The sequence below is a fragment of the Plodia interpunctella genome, chromosome 6 (assembly GCF_027563975.2).
Source record: "Plodia interpunctella isolate USDA-ARS_2022_Savannah chromosome 6, ilPloInte3.2, whole genome shotgun sequence".
NCBI classification, from domain to species: domain Eukaryota; kingdom Metazoa; phylum Arthropoda; class Insecta; order Lepidoptera; family Pyralidae; genus Plodia; species Plodia interpunctella.
Window position 1 is genome coordinate 1,666,750 of NC_071299.1, and position 18,748 is coordinate 1,685,497.

General features: G+C 36.8%; 1 protein-coding gene across 2 annotated transcripts in view; it reads left to right on the forward strand.

Annotated features, from left to right (window-relative positions):
- LOC128670511 (four and a half LIM domains protein 2) overlaps nucleotides 1-18,748 on the forward strand; it is a 124,359-nt gene that overhangs the window by 17,914 nt on the left and 87,697 nt on the right. Inside the window, exons 1-2 of one of the 2 annotated variants that reach the window (XM_053746221.1) lie at nucleotides 17,284-17,865; nucleotides 17,936-18,021. In XM_053746221.1, coding sequence (XP_053602196.1) covers nucleotides 17,299-17,865; nucleotides 17,936-18,021 — 653 coding nt within the window. In that variant the 5' untranslated portion in view covers nucleotides 17,284-17,298. Of the gene's footprint in view, nucleotides 1-17,283; nucleotides 17,866-17,935; nucleotides 18,022-18,748 lie in introns of those variants that run through there. The other variant, XM_053746227.1, reaches the window with a different exon arrangement.

Here is an 18,748-nt window from a genome sequence, read left to right on the forward strand (position 1 = left end):
GATCGAAAGCCTGGGAGAGATCCAAAAAACAAGCCACGACAGGTGTTTTTCTTTGCGTGTAATACTGAACTGTATGCTTGACCGCAAGTATGGCACTTTCTGTAGAGAGATTTGGTCTGAATCCGAACTGAGCATCATGTATCTCTATACGGTCAGACATGTGCCGGTCAATCACACCATCCAGCACCTTAGCCAAGATGGTGGCCAGAGAAATAGGCCTATAATTGGTGAGGTCAGATGCGTCACCCGTCTTATTCTTAATAACAGGGACTACTACTGTTCTAATTAAGTCATCGGGTAGGTGACAATGCCCTATACATAATGTAAAAAACATTGATAGAACTCTGGGCAGATGTAGTCCAGCGTACTGCAAATGTTCTATGCTGAGTCCATCATGGCCAGGTGACTTCCCTCTTGTCATGCCATTAATAATATCAGATATCTCTTTAGTTGAGATTCTGACACTCAGCTGATTGTCATTACACGACCTCCCAGACTCGATCACCGGCGATGACGGACCCAGCAAAGAATGTACTTTAAAATGATTCTTAAAACAATTAGCAATATCCACTGGCGCACTCTCACCCGCCACACTCGCGGGAAGGCTCGGTTTAGGATTCAAACTATTTGTGCTTTTATTTTTATTGTCTATGTTCACATGTTTGTGATGTTTATTGGTTGAAACTGGAATGTGGCATTGAAATTATGCATTTTACGACACAAACAATTATTTAATACAAAATTATATTAGGCGTATACGTCTTTGAATATTAAAATAAATCACATAAAATATTTTATTAAGTTATGTTGATGTTAGACATAAAATGCATCCGGTGACAAATGGCTGTACTGACATGCGCTTTGCGTCATCATTTGGCACATAGTCCAAATGGCTGTATTTCTGATACAAGTACGTGTGATGGTAAATATGTCTGTTAGGGTTCTACAACTCAATTTTGAAGCAGATATCTTCAACCAACTGAGCTGAAATATTGTGCACACGTTTAGTTTTCATGACAATGATGACTGGTCTATCCAGAATCGGCTCCCGACGCGATGATAGTGCATGTCAACGGTTTATTGTCGGACATTATTTTTTGTCGCGCTTTGTATGCAACAATATCTCTATAACGACCTCGGTGGCGCAGTGGTAAAGTGCTTGCCTCTGAACCGAGAGGTCCCGGGTTCGATCCCCGGTCGGGTCATGATGGAAAATGGTATTTTTCTGATTGGCTCGGGTCTTGGATTTTTATCTATATATGTATATGTTATAAAATATAGTATCGTTGAGTTAGTGTCCCATAACACAAGTCTAGAACTTACTTTGGGGCTAGCTCAATCTGTGTAATTTGTCCTAATATATTTCTTTATTTTATTTATTTATTTATTTATTTATGACATCAATAAAAGCTTGTGTTAATAATGATTTTATATTCTCTCTCTATTCGGCTGGTCATCATATCGAGCATGTTATTACACGTGTGTCAGATTTTATTCAAGTCGCCTAAAGGCATCTGACATGACTTTTACGACTACTTACCGCCATCTAGTGGCAGGTAGTCGCATACACACTAGTGAACTAAACTGACCACCAGGTAGCGAGTTTCTTCACATTTCATAACCTGTTTTGATATACCTTTTGACTATGTACATTATGTACTTTTTTATTATTAGAAAAATAAAACATTGTAAGAAATAATAATGGTAAGCCGATCTGGCATGATAGGGACCAACACTGTTCAAATGAGTTTCTTTTGGCATTTCTTCTCAGCAGTGGTTCCGAAATGCCAGTAGTTTGTAGCTTGTGAGAAATAACTATAAATATAAAAATTTACGAGAAAAAGTGCCTGTGAAGGTCTAATTTCTGAATAAATGATTTGAATTTGAATTTGACTATATACGAGTCAGATTTGTATACAAACTTATATGGCACGAGTAGGATACGAACCTGAAACCTTTCGATCCATATGCTGGCGTCTTAGCCATTACACCACCACACCGCTTCATATTACTGAAATATTATCAGGCCAGTGAGTAGCACTAATCCAATTACTGTCCAATGCGAATTCACCTTCTTCTTCAGCTCAATTCATCCATTGCAAGATACAGTCTTGCTATGTTCAATCCTAGTTCCCTATTTCCGCATTTATTTCTGCCACATGACTTGTGTCTCATAAGAAACGCACGTCAAAATCAATCAACTTTAATTAATATTGATGTCGAAGTGGAGACAAAGGAAATCCAATAGTTGAAAACAATCGACAAATATATAGAAACTAACTAAGAACTTGTGCCCGCGTGTTCCCACATTTTCGGGTTGTAAGGCGGCTATTCTTCTCCGTACTTTAAACTATATGTATGCAAAATTTCAAGAAGATTGGTTGCATAATTTCAAGAAGATAACAAACAACCAAATTTACTTTTTACTACGCATTTATTTAGTGGTAGACTTTAATAATGAGATAAGACTGTAATACCGGATAATAATACCGTTATATATAATATTTATGTATTAGATAACCCTCAATAATAAAAAAGACTCTTGTGTTTTCAAAATAAGACTTAAAAATAAAAATATTTTCCCTTTAAAATTCCACTACACTGATGGCCTTTTCATCACGAATTCAATAACCTGTAAAACCTAGTACAGTCGACTACACATCACGTTACCCCGCATGGGATTCTATGCAACGGCAATAGGGATGAATTTGCAATGATTATAGGCGACTTGGTGTGCAGTTGACCGTACATACTTTTTATAAAAGCGTGTGAATCTGATTGGAGAATCATTTTATAACTCAGTTCGCGGCTAAACGTCTGGTTGAACTTTTAATTGGAACTTACAAATTGTTAATTAAACTTACATTGTAGTTCTGCATGTTTTTCAGTTAAGAAAGTAGGTTAAAAATGTAATAATTCACGTGAACTGAATTCTTAATTGAATGATAATTTTAATATTGCTTTGATGACTAAAACAATATGATTTATTATGCAATGCCACGGCCACAGCAAAAAGTAAGAAAGAAATTCTGATGTAATTACAAATTTATATATAACTAGCGGCCCGTCCCGGCTTCGCTCGAAAAAAAAAAACATAATAAATCATACACCTACAACCTTCCTCAGCTACCTTACTGTCTATTAGTGAAAACCCTATGAAATTCTTGCAGTAGTTCGACAGACAGACAGACAGACGCGGCAGAAGACTTTGTTTTATAATATGTAAGGATACCAAAATTTTAAGCATTATTTCTTTGTAAGTCCGATATTTTAGCTTTAAAATTAAACTCTTTGTTCTCCATTCACAAAGCGGAAAAAATAACGGGGAACTCTAAAATAAGAAAGAGTGTATTACAGATAAAATTACTTGAGAAATGTTATTTTTAGTAGTGGATAATATTTCCTTAGGCTTTTGTCACTGTCACCTACAGCTTTTACATAATATGTGGTAACATAATAGAGCTGAAGATATATTTTTAATACGCTAATATAGGGCACTATTAAAAAAATCTTTAAAAACAACAGCACTTCCAAAGAGGGCTGACGTTAGACCGGTCGTAAAATCACAGCCAAATCTTCAAAATCACAGGTTATTTTTCACGGAACCCTGACAGCCGAGAATGAAATCAGGATTACGCGAGGATAAGAGACATTTTATACTAAGTTCGTTATGCTCATCCCTATCGGAATTCGGATAATAACATTGGCAATGTACTTATCCAAGGCCCTATTTTTACATAATAGGGATTATTCAGTTTGCAAGTTTAAATAGGAAATAAGTTAAGAACCGAATTTATCTACAACACCTATTTATAACCTGCAAATTGAATAACAACTCTACTACTGCTGCCTAGTTTTTTAGGTTAGCAGCAGTTTCAAATTGATACAGCACGTTACGAAATGAAAAGAACAATAAAAACTATTAAATTCTTTCGATATTCAAAATTATAAACTTTTTGAAAGACATCTTGTCACATATTTTCAACAGTAGCGACGCCCGTCACGCGCTCACCGCGCCATGTAAGTTTGATTTGATCCTAAGAAAGGAACCTTATGCTCATATTAACGATAACCTTAACCTAAGCCTAGATAAAACGTTTCATAAAATGTCGATGTTTGCGTTGTAGTGCGCAGGTTAAGTTTAACGTCAAAACTGACTAGTGCAACTGAGACTAATTCAAATTAATCCCGTTACACGTACACAAAATATCAATCAGAGCGATGGCGTATAAACGGAACGTTATATCGACACGACACTGATACTAGTACGCGTATTTAATACTAGTCTAAAAATACTCGTTACCAACTGGCGTTGGAATGCGGTTTCTGCTGACAGTGACTTTCAGTGTGCCTTATTTGGACGACTTGCCGTTGAAGTTTGGACCACTTCTTATGCCACACTATCGCCAAACCCGAACAGATGCCGTCGCGAATGCGCGAATATTGCATATGTATGAGAGCTTTTTTTTTATCGCTATGAAAAACCAGCAGTGTATAGCGTAACCGCCAAAATTCTGCAAATTTAACGCGATAATGGATCCCATAGGATTAGGAAAATAATACATAGTATTATTGTCATTATTTTGATTTCGAAAAATTTCATAAAATCTTTACTCATCATCAACCATTTAAACGTCCCCACTGCTGAGATACAGGCTTTCCTTATAGATCAATAAGGGGTATGTGTTCACGCGGGCCCATTGCTGATTGGCGGGTTTTAAATTAACGACACACACGGCTTAACGTGCCTTCCGAAGCCAGGGGGTGCTCAACATAATTTTTGGTCACCCGTCCAATGACCGACCATTATGAGAGTGACTTAACCGCCACTATCACATGCCGAAAGCGCTAACCACTGCACCATTGGCTTCTTAAAATAAAATATAAGTCAATATTTGTTTACCCACATCGTGTAAAAAAAAAAGAAAAAAGTTGCGGACGCAATGTCGTGCTACGTATTTAATGTTTTATGGTAGCCCCCCGGGTCATTAGCTAATGATTCGAGGTCAAACACACGCTACCGCGGACGGAGTTGGGGGCAACAGCTAGTCCGCAATAAAGTATAATGACACCATTTAAATTTCTAATAAGTAGTTGCCATCTTTGGGACAAATTAAAAAGAGAGAGATTTTGTATAGGGGCTATCTATACAAAATGGACAGCTGTTAACGTCACTTATTACTTTATGTCTTTAACCGACTTAAAAAAGGAGGAGGTTCTCAATTCGTCGCGACCTTTAAAAGTATTTTTCATATTATATTGTAAGTGCATTCGAAGAAGGCATTCTGGCATATTTTTTATTGGAAAATTATTTTTTAAAAAAAACGGCATAAAAAGTTACGGGAGTTATAATAACGCTGCAATTATTTACTTTCAATCAAAACTAATTACTAAGAGGCAAGTTCAAACCTTATGCGTAAATATAATAAACGTGTAACAATTAACGCGCACGCATTGCATTAATAGATCTGTACCAGCCGTAAATATAAAATTTAATTGGTTATTTATCATGTGCTTTCTACTATTGTATCTACTTATAGATCAATATTTAATATTTATTAAATTATTCGTAAATAAAGGTAATTCCACTGTTCATTATCGCAGCATATTTTCGGATGATTCTTCTATGACATTTAAATTTTGTGCTCAGCTCCTTTCCCACTGCTATCGCTTGTAATGATCTGCATTGACATTTCTATTATGCAGAAATAACAGCTCTGTTCCGATTTGATTGTCAGCATACTATTCTTGGTATTGATTCTAACGAAGGAGAATAATGGACTTGAACAGACAATATCTTTTGGAGACATTTTTAGGTGCTCAAATGTATTTCTGAACTGTTTGAAGTGTATCTTCTTCTATCTCTTCCCTCCTCCTTCTGTTGGGTATCATAGATACTCTAAAGAACTGGCTGCTAGCTGTATTTTTTGCCACATTATAATTTTTTCGGATATTTAAATTCATATGTTTAGGATGCGGAATCCGTTATTGCACAATAGCCCCTGAGCTTCGCTCAGGTGAAAACATACCTTCTTATAATCTAAAAAAAACTTGTAAATACAAAATTAAATCTAACCAAATTAATTATATCAATGCCATACTTAAAGGGAAGAAAAAGGGGGTGAAAGTATGCATCGTGAGTTTGAAATACTCTTATCTTATTCTAACTATCCTAACTAACATTATAAATGCGAAAGTGAGTTTGTTTGTTACTCTTTACGCTTAGTCTACTCAACCCATAGATAAAAGAAATAGGTACTCAACCAATCTTCTTGAAATTTTTCATACATGTAGTTTGAATTGAAGTATGGAGAAGGTGGAGTACCTTTCATATCGTAAAAATAACTGTTCCCATGGGAAATTTACGCGGGTGAAGCCGCAGGAAAAAACTAGTACTTTATACTCGAGGATGATTATCTTTTGACAATACTTAGTGATGATAATTATATCTAGAACTTGAAATTTGGGCAAGTAAGTTTATTTCACGGCAGTTAAATCAAGGCCGGGTCATTACACTCCTAATGGATTGGACTGTGCTGGCAGCAGGCAAATGGGGTGTGATTCAGCAATCAATTTCGCCCTAGTGTAGTTAGATTTGATGTAATTAATTTGGTTAAATTTTACCCGCCGAGGTAGTGTTGACCACGACTTTTTCCTGGATGTATAGGTCCTGGTATGAAAGATTCAAAAATAAATACAAAGACAATCGAAGTGTTTTAACCTATTCCAACGCACAACTAGGCAAAGATCTAATGATCTAGATCTAATGCAAAAGATCCCCACCCCCCGGATACACGCCATCGCCGAAGTTGAGAGAAATGCAGACGCACATACCTATTATTTGCACAATATTGATCCATGTGTTTTTGGAAAATCTTGAATAACACACAGGACATCATCAGAATTTAAGAGCTTGCTCTTGTCGACGGAGTTTCTTCAATTCATTTGTTTCCATTGCCAAATGTTTCATTAATTGAAACGGCAATAACGCTTACATTTTTACCCCCGACAAAAAAAGAGGGGTAAGTGTGTCCTTCTGTCTCATCACCGTAGCTCATCAACCGGTTAACCGATTTGGATGCGGTTTTTTTTATTTATAGCTAATTTTCATGCATTGGTTCTTAGATATGTTTAATCAAAATCGGTTTAGCTGTTCAAAAATTGTAGCGCAATGAATATAGAGAGTCGGGGTTTTTTTATTTTGTTTAACAAATATACCTGTTCCTTTATCTGTTTCATATAACTATGTCTTGTAGACTGACCTATGTAATTTATTATAAGGGTCATTTCAAATGGTGAAACCTGACTTAAGCACACTTAGTTCAATTTGACCGTGTGAATGGAGATGTTACTCCATGAATATTGTAATACCGGCTATTTAATATCGCGATACAGTTTGCCGAACTCTGGCGGGGGGTCCGGTATACATTGCTGGTTTTTCATTGCGGTAGATAAAAGCTCTCATACAAACTACGCAATGTTCGCGCATTCGCGTCAGCTTCTAAGTTCGGCTATAGACACGATAACACGTGTTATCGGAAATATTCATGTGTACAAACAAGAGCATTTGCTCGTACGCTGAATTTTTGGGATCCTTTTTAGGGTTCCATAGACGATGGCAAATACGGAACCATTATAGTTTCGTCATATATATCTATATCACTAGTACGTCACTGAACGTCGTGTATGCCATAAATACTGTATTTTAAACAAGGATCTTCAATATATGACGAAACTATAATGGTTCCGTATTTGCCATATAGATCACTATTTGTGATATAGTATTTGTGATATAGATCACTAATACCTCACTGAACGTCGTGTATGCCATAAATACTGTATTTTAAACAAGGATCTTCAAAAGTGGTTCCAACACGCAATATTTACGTTTAACCTGCGCGTTACCATCTTTTAGATAAAATGGGTACCCCTGTTTTATTATCTGGTTACAGTTAACGTTAACGTCGACTGGTGCAACGCACCGTAATTTGAGTAAAATAGTTCCAAGGATTCCAATTGCAGTTGAAAATATAATTCTAGCGAATGTTTCTTTGTAAGGTGATGAAGCAAAGTAAACTATGATTCACTGAATATGCGAAAGACCATCCTAATAATGGCGAAGAAAAAGCGATCCTTAAAATCTCACGCATTATGGATAAGGAAATAACCGATAATGGGTTCGCTTGCTTTACATGAGACCATATTAAGAAAGCATCAACATTGCCGGTTATTACTTCTAAAGACATCGATTGAAATCTAAGTCGCGTTAGTATCAAAGGGCGAAAGGCCAGGAACTTGCAAGTTCTGTAAAAGGGCGTCGATTAAAAGTTAGGTCCTTTAAAGTAAAAGTTTGCCGCGAGCTCTCGCTAATTGCAACAAATATAACGTTTCACCGTTAGAACTCTGAAACAATCGATTTACAATAAATTTGTGATGTTAGGATTAATTCTAGTGGAAACACACCTTTCAACTATTCTTCTCAACCCGTGCAATATCACGTGAATGACGAAGTTAAACTGAAATGGATTCGGCGATTAACCGTTTTGATGTTGAATTAAATTAAGGTTAATTAATTGGTTGCTAATTGCCAATTTTCTGGGCATTGTCTATATATAACATATGTTCCATAATCGTTCACGGAGACACGGAGTTTATGGCCACGATTTTCCAATTTCATCGTATAAATTTCGGCGCATACCAATTTTTAGAAGACTTTTTGGGGAATACACTGAGGTATATAATACCTACTAGACATAAAAAACATGACGATCTCGGTGGCGCAGTGTAAAGTGTTTGCCTGCGAACCGAGAGGCCCCAGGCTCGAACCCCGGTCGGGTCATGATGGAAAATGATATTTTTCTGATTGGCCCGGGTTTTGGATGTTTATCAATATAAATTATAGTATCGTTGAATTAGTATCCCTTAACACAAGACTAGAACTTAGAGGCTAGCTCAATGTTTGCGATTTGAACTAATATACCTATTTATTACCTGATATACCTAATGATTTGTTTATTTATTTAGTTATTTATAAATCAAAACAATATTTTGAAACAAGTTTTTACAATGTATTATTTGACATATCTGCAATCAGTTTATTGTCGTCAGAAAAATCTCGTTTCATTCAACACGTGACAAAATCTTATTCATGCAGCCAAAATCAATCAAACTTATCATAAACTTGTCATTAGTTTCACTTGTCTCGATGTTTGTCTATATGTAATATTTCGAGTTAAATTTCGCCTACTTTAACTTCACCTCTTGTCTTACAGAGTCACCATTTTCAACAGTACTTACTAAATCCATGATAATTTCCCACTTCGTCGCATCCGTTTCCATGGCAATTCATTATTTAGCATAAACATGACATGACACCTCACACTTAGGATCGGCGGCGACGAGGGAACTTCTCATTTGTTTACTACACGAATTGGGTTTTGTCACGCGTTGTACACAACAAAAACTGACGACAACAAAAGTTTGGGGCAAAAATGACATTTTTGTAAAAAAAATGTAAATTATTTTTAAATGTTACTAATAAGAAAACAGTGTATCTAAACATGTGTTTCGTCCAGTCGGTGTTTGCGTGGCGTAGACTTAAATAATATGTTTCCATAGACAAAAAGCTGCCAGTTTCGTTGCGTGCTGAAAATGGATTTCATTCCTTAATTAAAAATAATCGTGGGCATGGCCGGCTTTCATGCCACTGAATATTAACTTTTTAATCTGTTGCTGTATAAAAAATACTATTCTTTTTGATAATAAAAAAAATATAGATATTTTTGCATATGTTTTTAACCTACCTGTCGATACTGATATTCAGCGACTACCTACTCAATAGTTATATGTCTGCCATCAAAATTATCAGTTCGCAATGCATTTATTTGCACGTATTTGTGACTTAATTTTATTTATTCTATGTGTTTAAGTAGAAGCATTTTGTTTTTATCTGTTGGAAATAGAATATACATACGAGTACATCTATACTATTATTATAAAGAGGTAAGCGTTTGTGAGTTGGTATGTTTGAGGCAGGTAATCTCCGAAACTACTGAACCGATTTCAAAATTTTTTTCACCATTTGAAAGGTTGTTTATTCAAGATTGCTATAGGTTATATCAAAATTCCCACTGGAGCGAAGCCCCGGGCAACATTTAGTATATTGTATATCAAAATGTAAATATAATTGATCTACTATTAGCACTTGCGATTTCAGCACAACCCTGATCCTCACGCTCCCTAGGCTACAGGCTAATTAGCCCAGTTAAAATTTCACTATTTTAACGATCAAGCAGGGAATATATGACTTTATAAATCGTAAATTCTAACTAATATTATAAATGCTAAAGTAAGTTTGTTTGTTACTACTACTCTCAAGCAATCTTCTTGAAATTTTGCATACATGTAGTTTGAAGTATGGAAAAGGACATAGGGTACCTTTCATCCCGGAATAACAAATGGAAATTCACGCGGGCGAAGCCGCGAACAAATGCTAATCACTCATATGAGAATATGTTACTCGAGCGTCACAATGACAGACGTCGTCATACAATTCTCGACATAATCGACGGGCCAGTGAGCGGACCCCATTACCTGTTTCCTTATACGGACCCACTTTGAACACGGCTTTCTAGAATGATTTTATGACTGGCTGATTTATAATGCATTAAATAGGTACTCGAAGAAATTACTTAGTGTATTTTACAAGCAATCGGCGCTGCACGTAATTTATTTACTTTATGCTGCCATAATTGGAACCTTTAGAAATGAAATTTTCTTGACAAATTTGAATTTGAATGAGACGAAAAAAACGCTCGTGCGAACGGGACCTTACATAGTGTAAAGTTCCGTTCCCATGAACGTACTAATACTTTAACGGGTAAGAGTAAAGTATTCATTCACACGGCAACGTTTATTTTTATTGCAAATATTTTTTATAAAACTTGGTGCGCTGTTCGTTGGACGGCATGTCGACTTTAAGCGATACACAATTTACGTCACACTGTCGATGTACAACGGACTACAAAGGATTTAGATACTAATTCCAAAAACGATGTCTAATGTTTATGTATATAAATACTAAAGTTCAAAAATTACTTTTTTTCTTTGGAAGACAAAAGAGGAACAATCACAAATTGTAATAATGTTGGCTAAAAATGACAACTTGCAATTGCCAGGCAAGCATTAGAAAAAATAATCAGCCGCCGTGTTTCTATCCGAGTTGTTTCCTTCGTTAACAGGTCATAAATTTAAGGCTACAATCATTACTGGTAGCAACTAGCAACCAGTACATGCAGCAATTACGAGGAGCGCCAGGCGCCAGCGTCTAGCTAATGGTTGTGATTGTTAACAGAGATGTAATGAACTAGATATGACTTTTAATTAAAGATAATTTATTGATAGAAACTTTGGTAGCGTATTGTAAGGATCAATCAATCAAAATATATTTATTGTTGTATTATTAAGATGGACGTTGATACAAAAGTCTGCATTGGTACCTCGCTCGTTTTTTTAATGGGCCTTAAAGGGTTGCCTGATGGTAAGCAAACACCTCTGCCCTTGGACACCAGCAACTTGATATGGGTCACCGACGCGTTGCCGACTCTCATATACTTCAGCCGCCTAACAGCAGATATTGTTATGTTTCGGCTTTAAAGGCGAGAGAGGTAGTGTCATTACAGGATACTGTAGCAAAAGACCTTAAACTACGAAGTCGGCAACGTGCGTTCTCCAGCACCGATTTTCAGGGGTCATCTTTATATGACGACTAGGCGCCGGCGAAGGTCTAAAAATAAAGACAAATAATTGAAAAAAAGTCTTAAAAAATTAATAAGAAAACACACATTATGGCAACACTCACTTTATGTCACTGTCACTGGATTTTTTTAAATTTAGATTGCAAATACTTGCAATATTTCATCTGATGAAAGACTGAAGAAACTAAATATGAGTTCGTAATTAGATTCATCGTCATCATAAGCCATTTAAACTTCCCCACAGCTGGGGCACAGGCTTTCTCTATGGATGGATTCTTATCCATCACATGTAATGACGCGGGCCCATTGCGGATTGGCGGGTTTCATCGACTGCAAACACAAACGCGACCAACGACAAAACAAAGATTTCATTACATTTGGTACATCCAGCAATTAAATATCTGTGACATTGTAACGACACGTGTGCTATCTGTATTTATCCTTCCTCAATGTATCCTACAGGGACCTTACGTATCAGCAACAAAGGCGAATTCGCAACGAGTGTGTGTAGCTTGATGTGCTGTTTCCTGTACATGTTACTGATGTTTGTGTACCGTAGGCAAAATCTGCGATCGTCGCGCTGTGTGTACATGGGTTTATGTTCGCTGACGATGCTGACGGTACTGTTTAGCTTGTTAATTAGACGTTCCCATTCCATTGCACTGTTTTATTATTTGTTGTTATTAGTTATAGCACATTAGCTAACACATAAGCTCTGTGAAGTGACAATAGAAATTTAATTGTTAATTTTGTTTATAAACGTCTACGAAACGTAAGATATTAATATCTATATCTAAAAAATATTTGGAATTGAACGGGAATTCTAGAATCGCATGTGTGGCATCATCACTACATAGCATAAAACAAAGTTGGTTACCGCTGTCTGTCCGTATGCTTTGCTTAGATCTTTAAAACTACGCAACAGATTTGCATGCGGGGATTTTTTAAATAGATATAGTGATTTTGTACTGTATGTAGCTGTAATATCTGCTATTTGTTCATTTTGCGGGTATCTACCCCAGTAATAAACCAGCTTCGGAGTTAAGCGGAGTTAAGCGTATTAATCTCCGATATACCAATTGGCGACGAGGCGGAATACTACCCGCGAATTAAAAAATGTCGAACATCATCGGAAATTTGGCCATTACACTAGGAATAACATGCATAATATTGCACCCGTGCGTGTATTCAAATACGACAAATGTAAATCTTATTAGAAATATAAGCAAAACCTACTTATAAATGTGGATAGCATAATATGACGACCTCGGTGGCTCAGTGGTAAAGTTCTTGCCACTGAACCGAGAGGTCCCGGGTTCGATCCCCGGTCGGGTCATGATGAAAAATGATCTTTTTCTGATTGGCCCGGGTCTTGGATGTTTATCTATATATGTATTTGTTATAAAATATAGTATCGTTGAGTTAGTATCCCATAACACAAGTCTCGAACTTACTTTGGGGCTAGCTCAATCTGTGTGATTTGTCCTAATATATTTATATTTATTTATAATCAGACAATCCATAGATTCTCTTTCATCTCTCATGTGAGCTTTTCCGGCCGTTGAACATAGGAACCCGAGGTTCCCTTCCCTCCTTTACCCTAATCCACAGATAAGCGCATTGAAATCAAACTAATTATAAACAAGTTACATCATTGCAGTCAACCTTGATTCCACAAAAAAATATTGGCAGTTTAGACTTAGACGCCAAGGGGACAACTGTCCCTGGTAACTCCAACGGGAAATATCCCGCCCTTGACCTTGTCCCTTGGCCTGACTTGAGCGCGTCTTAAAATAAATCGTAAAGCGGATAAGGGATAACTCTGTACAAGTGCGGTATAAACGTTTTGTTCGCCGCGTCTAAATCTCAACTGATATTATAAATGCGAAAGTAAGTTTGTTTGTTACCTCTTCACGCATTATCTAGTAGATCGATTGTTATGAAATTTGGTACACGGGTAGAAATAACCTGGAATAACACCTAAGGTACTGTTTATCCCGAAATTCCCACGGGAGCGAAGTCCCGGGGCGCAGCTAGTCTGACAAAAATATTAATTCCAACGTAGAACTCTCTTTTTCATCTGAGCGTCTTACGGGTTTCTTCCATTGAGCGTCGGAGCCCAGGGTTCATTTTCCTAGATTCTCGTCTCCACTTCGCTCGGTAGTCGGCATCCCGTTGTCAGACCATTGGCACGCATGTATTCTTCTTGTGTTTGCCCCTACTGCCACACCGAGAGCGCCTTCTGCCAGGGCCACACCGAGAGCGCCATAACCAGACATTTCAACTTAAGATAAACAACACTTGTTAACGTCAAAACTATACTTGAAACTGCGGCGCAACAAACTTCAACGCATCTTTTCAACGTTAATCAATCAACAAGATATTAACGAATGTACCTTCTTTATATTGTCAATAACACGAAATACACGAACTTAGATAACATAAAATTAAGTTTTATAATTAATTATTGAAAACTAGCTTTTGCCTTTGCTTTTCGTTGATTTTACATGTATATCAAATTTCATCGAATTCGGTTCAGCTATTTAGCCGTCAAAGCGGAACAGACAGACTTTCGCATTTAATATCAGTATGTTGTATATGTGAAAATATAGGTTGGAAAATAATATAGGAAAATAAAATATAGGATGTAATGTCGGTTTTTTAGCTAGCGCATAAATCTTGTTGCATTAATCGAGTAAATAAATGATATATGTATATAAGCAATCGTAGACAAGCGGTGGTGGTGTAATGGTTATGCCCGCCTGTGGATTTAAAGGTCCCAGGTTCGAATCCTACTCGTGTCACATGAGTTTCTAAACCAATCTGACTCATTTATAGTAGTTTTCATCGGCCACCACTTGCTTCCGATGAAGGAAAACATCGTGAAGAAACTCGCTACCTGGTGGTCAGTTTAGTTCACTAGTGTGTATGCGACTACCTGCCACTGAAGGAAAACGTCGTGAGGAAACCTGCACACTTGTTGATTATTAACTTGTGTGTGAAATTGAGAAGGCAATGGCAAACCACTCCATTAATAATGCCAAGAAAGTTGTTATGTGTGTTTCATTCCACGTAATGACCACGACCCTCAGCCATGAGGAATACGACTATGAAGAAGAAACGTAGACAAGAGATAACTATCGAAGGTTGTGTAATTTTTACATAAACTGAAGACACATGTTTCCAATACATGATATCAATTAAAACGACGACTCATTAATTTAATGTGTACTTTTATTTGCAGTACCGTTCAGTTAGTGTAAGGTACAAGCTTACAGCACCCAGTGAGATTAATAAAATGAGGTAAAGCACAAACGACATACTTAATTACAAAAAATCCGTTACTGATTTTTTTTTTTTGGTATTTCATGAATTGTACCTAAAAATAACATTTTCTAATATTGTAATATATTATGTCTAATTTCAATGCAATCTTTCTGAAAATAAACTACTCTCGATTTACCGCAACTTTATGCCGCAACATCGCGGAACAGTTCGCCGAATATTGACGTATTCAGCATACTTTGCTGATTTTTCATTGCGATAAATAAAAGTACTTATACAAACTACGCAATGTTCGTGCATTTGCATCAGCATGTGTCTGAATTCAACGATAGTATGGAGCCGGTATTAGTCTAACATATACTTAAAATACTAAGTACTAAACGTATTTACGGTCAACTGTACAAGTCACATGTCAAGTTATGTGCATGGATCTTTGGCCGTGGTAACAAGAGCGAATTCGCAAAAGCAAACTCAGTTGCCACGGTGAAAGTGTTAGAAATTTGGTTGGTAAAAATTAAAAACGCTTCGTCTTTAAAATTGGGCCGCCCGCTATAGTCTATGCCCTATTTGGCGTTCAAGGCCTCAGAAATTACGTAATAGAATATTTTGAGAAATTATCTGCGGCGCTAACCGACAAAACTTGTTTACTTTTTAATCAGAATTTATATTTTAGTTTTTTAGTTACCTTCAACCATAGCTAATAAATTCTTACATCTATGCCTTCAACTTAAAGATTCTTGTAACTAGGGACTTGCCCCGACTTCCGCGGCTTTTCTTAGTTTGCGCTTGGTTTCTCTCAGCATTCGGGGCTGTCAGGCCGCATAGCACAGGGCCAGCGTAAAATCTAAACCTTAAAATCCGTAAACTGAATCCGCTAAAGTTTAGCAAACTATTCGCGGATTATGTGGAGCCGGCATAAGGCGAGAACATCGCCAGCCATCCTACTCTTCCACTACATAAAATATCCACTATAAAATCCATAAAAAAATTCTTATACACGCAACTTTCTGGATCCGTCATCCGATTCCGTGGACGACCAACGAAGTTGACAATTAATGTAATATATGAGAAATTAAATTTGGATTCATTAATTCACATTGTATTGTGAAAATATTAATAAGACACATACCTACACACTTCTATCACAAACCACTATTCCTTGGCCAACAACTAAGTTTGTAATGTCTAATATGGTTCTTATATTGATTAATTTATAAACTATTTGCAAAAAGTACAAAAAAGCGCGCGAAAACTTTTAAAATTTTGTTGATAAACCACAACGCCATCTAGCTATTGGCGGTAAACTTTCTTGTGGCGACTGACGACGACAGTGTTTGAACTACTCCACTACAGATGGCAGGGTAAAAAAAGAGCGCCATCTAGAAGCGAGTATCACAACTAATATGGACGAGAACTTAATTACGCTACTACAGATGGCATGTGCATAACTGAAAATTAAACTTTTTTCAGAAAATGTGAGTGAATTCAAGAAGAATGGACTCATATAAATAAGTTCATTCTTTGTTTTACAAGAAGCTAAACTATCTACATTGTTTAAATTCCATTCAGTATTTGTAATGTTCGAATAAGCACAGTACAAGCTATTTTTGTTAGGATTCCAAAGTGCATTGACCTCAATACAACAATCGAGTATCTAATAAGGGCCGAAAACGAGCAATTCCGACCAAGGGTGTTGCAATTTGCCACGCCATTTGCTGTTACAACATTTTACCTCTGTTTGCATGTCCGTAAAAAGTCCACACCCATAGGGCAGCCCATCACCACCCCCTTATAGACCACTATTTCTTGACACCTAGCCTTTCTAGCATTTACTGTCACAGCTGTTCAATACTTATCTATATAAGGGTCTATTTAAAGTGGTTAAATAACTTGCTTAGCCATTGGCAGGTGACCACGATCGCATCACCTTCACAATTGAATCGTAACCGTAAACTCGCGCTAGTTGTGTCAAGTCTCCCCAGCTGAATACAACCCTAGTTAATTTGGATCCGCTTAATTTGCTAAAAGCCCTTTCTCCAAACCAGATCGGTGTTTTCGTTTGCACTGCCCCGACGCAAGATGTGTTCAAACTGAAATGAACTGTAAATCTGAGGCGTCTGATACGATAAAACATTTCTTTGCAACTTTTTTATCGACAAAGAAAGAAGATATGAAGCGGAGACGAGAATCGGTGGCTTCAGTTTACAGAAAAACTACAAAATTTTTGACATCGAATACAACGAATTTTCTTAAGAAGATGCCTAATACAAACAGAAAATATCACTTACTCGCTAAAGTTATGGAAGAATATAAGAAGGATGCGAAAGCAAATCGTGCTGAACGAGCCAATAGCTTAGAGGACGACGAGGAAGATGACATAGGAGAAAGAGACTTGGATTACTATTTAGGAGTTAGAAAAAAAGAAACATACTGGAGGGACCCATCAGGAAGAGAACAAATAATAAAAGACTATCTTATCAATCATTGCGGAATTACCGAGGAAGATTATGATAATAAACATAGGATTGTCGATAAATTTAAAAATGGCTATATCAAACAGCCAAGATTAAAACAAGTGCCTTTTAAAATTCACAAAAAACGAAAGAATAACCATGTAAAAGATACAGAATCCTGGTGTGAGAAAAGGGGCATATTCAAATTATTTGCAAACAGAAGGGATAGTGAATATTCTACGTCTGATAGTTATAGCGAGTGTGATTCTAATGAAGATAAATTTGATTCTTTGATTCATGGAGAGGCAAATAGTGCGCATTTCGATTACCTTAATATATGCGACGCTCTAAATGGCATGCTCTTCATTGAGGTTCGTGTTGCGTCCAATTAATATAATGGAGCTATTTTTATAAATGACTAATAGCATTTTTTGTCAACAGGGTGTTCGGATAAAGGAGGTCTCGGAGGGGAGACCATGTGACAATTGCCCGGAACTGTGCCCTGGATTCATTCCACATGCATGGAGGTAAGGTCTTTTAAAATTACTTAACACTTAATTTACATTTCTAAACAGGCGCGTAGGAAGTAATTCTTCAATGTTTCTTAAAAGTTTGACTTTTACTTTTAAAAATATGTGACATTGCACATTATATTCCATAGTTTTTGCACGTTAGTGCATAACTAGACAATACGTACTTAAATAACTACGAATAGTATTTACATACCATTACTGACTCAAATAGCAAAACAAAGTACTTAAAAACGTATTATGATATGAAGAGAATCGCTGTCCTGGTTCAAATGTTACACAAATATTTGTCTATAACCACACGACTCGTTTGTTATCGCCGAGACATGGTCCGCTTCGTGTCATCGATAACTCAGTTATCAACAATACTTTCATTCACTTCCCAAGCCACGAATCGTTCAAACGTGATTAAAATTGCCGAACGAGAGGATAACACGATAGCCTTGTATACTTAAGGTCATCGGCGCAAGCGCTTAAAGGCAAAACATTTTGTTTGCGTTTTCCACTGTCATTCGAGCGTTAATACAGACAAGTCGTTTGCGCTGTTTGTTCAGCGCTACCAATCGCTATGTGTCTCTCGTTGAAACAATTAGAGTGGGCGGAAGTATGTCGTCTGGTGACGAGAAACGAGAAGGAACAGATCTCAGTGAGGAAAATTCAGAAATTCCCGTCTAGAGAAAGGAACTACGCGGTCCGGAGGCGAACGAACAACAATGTACGTTCG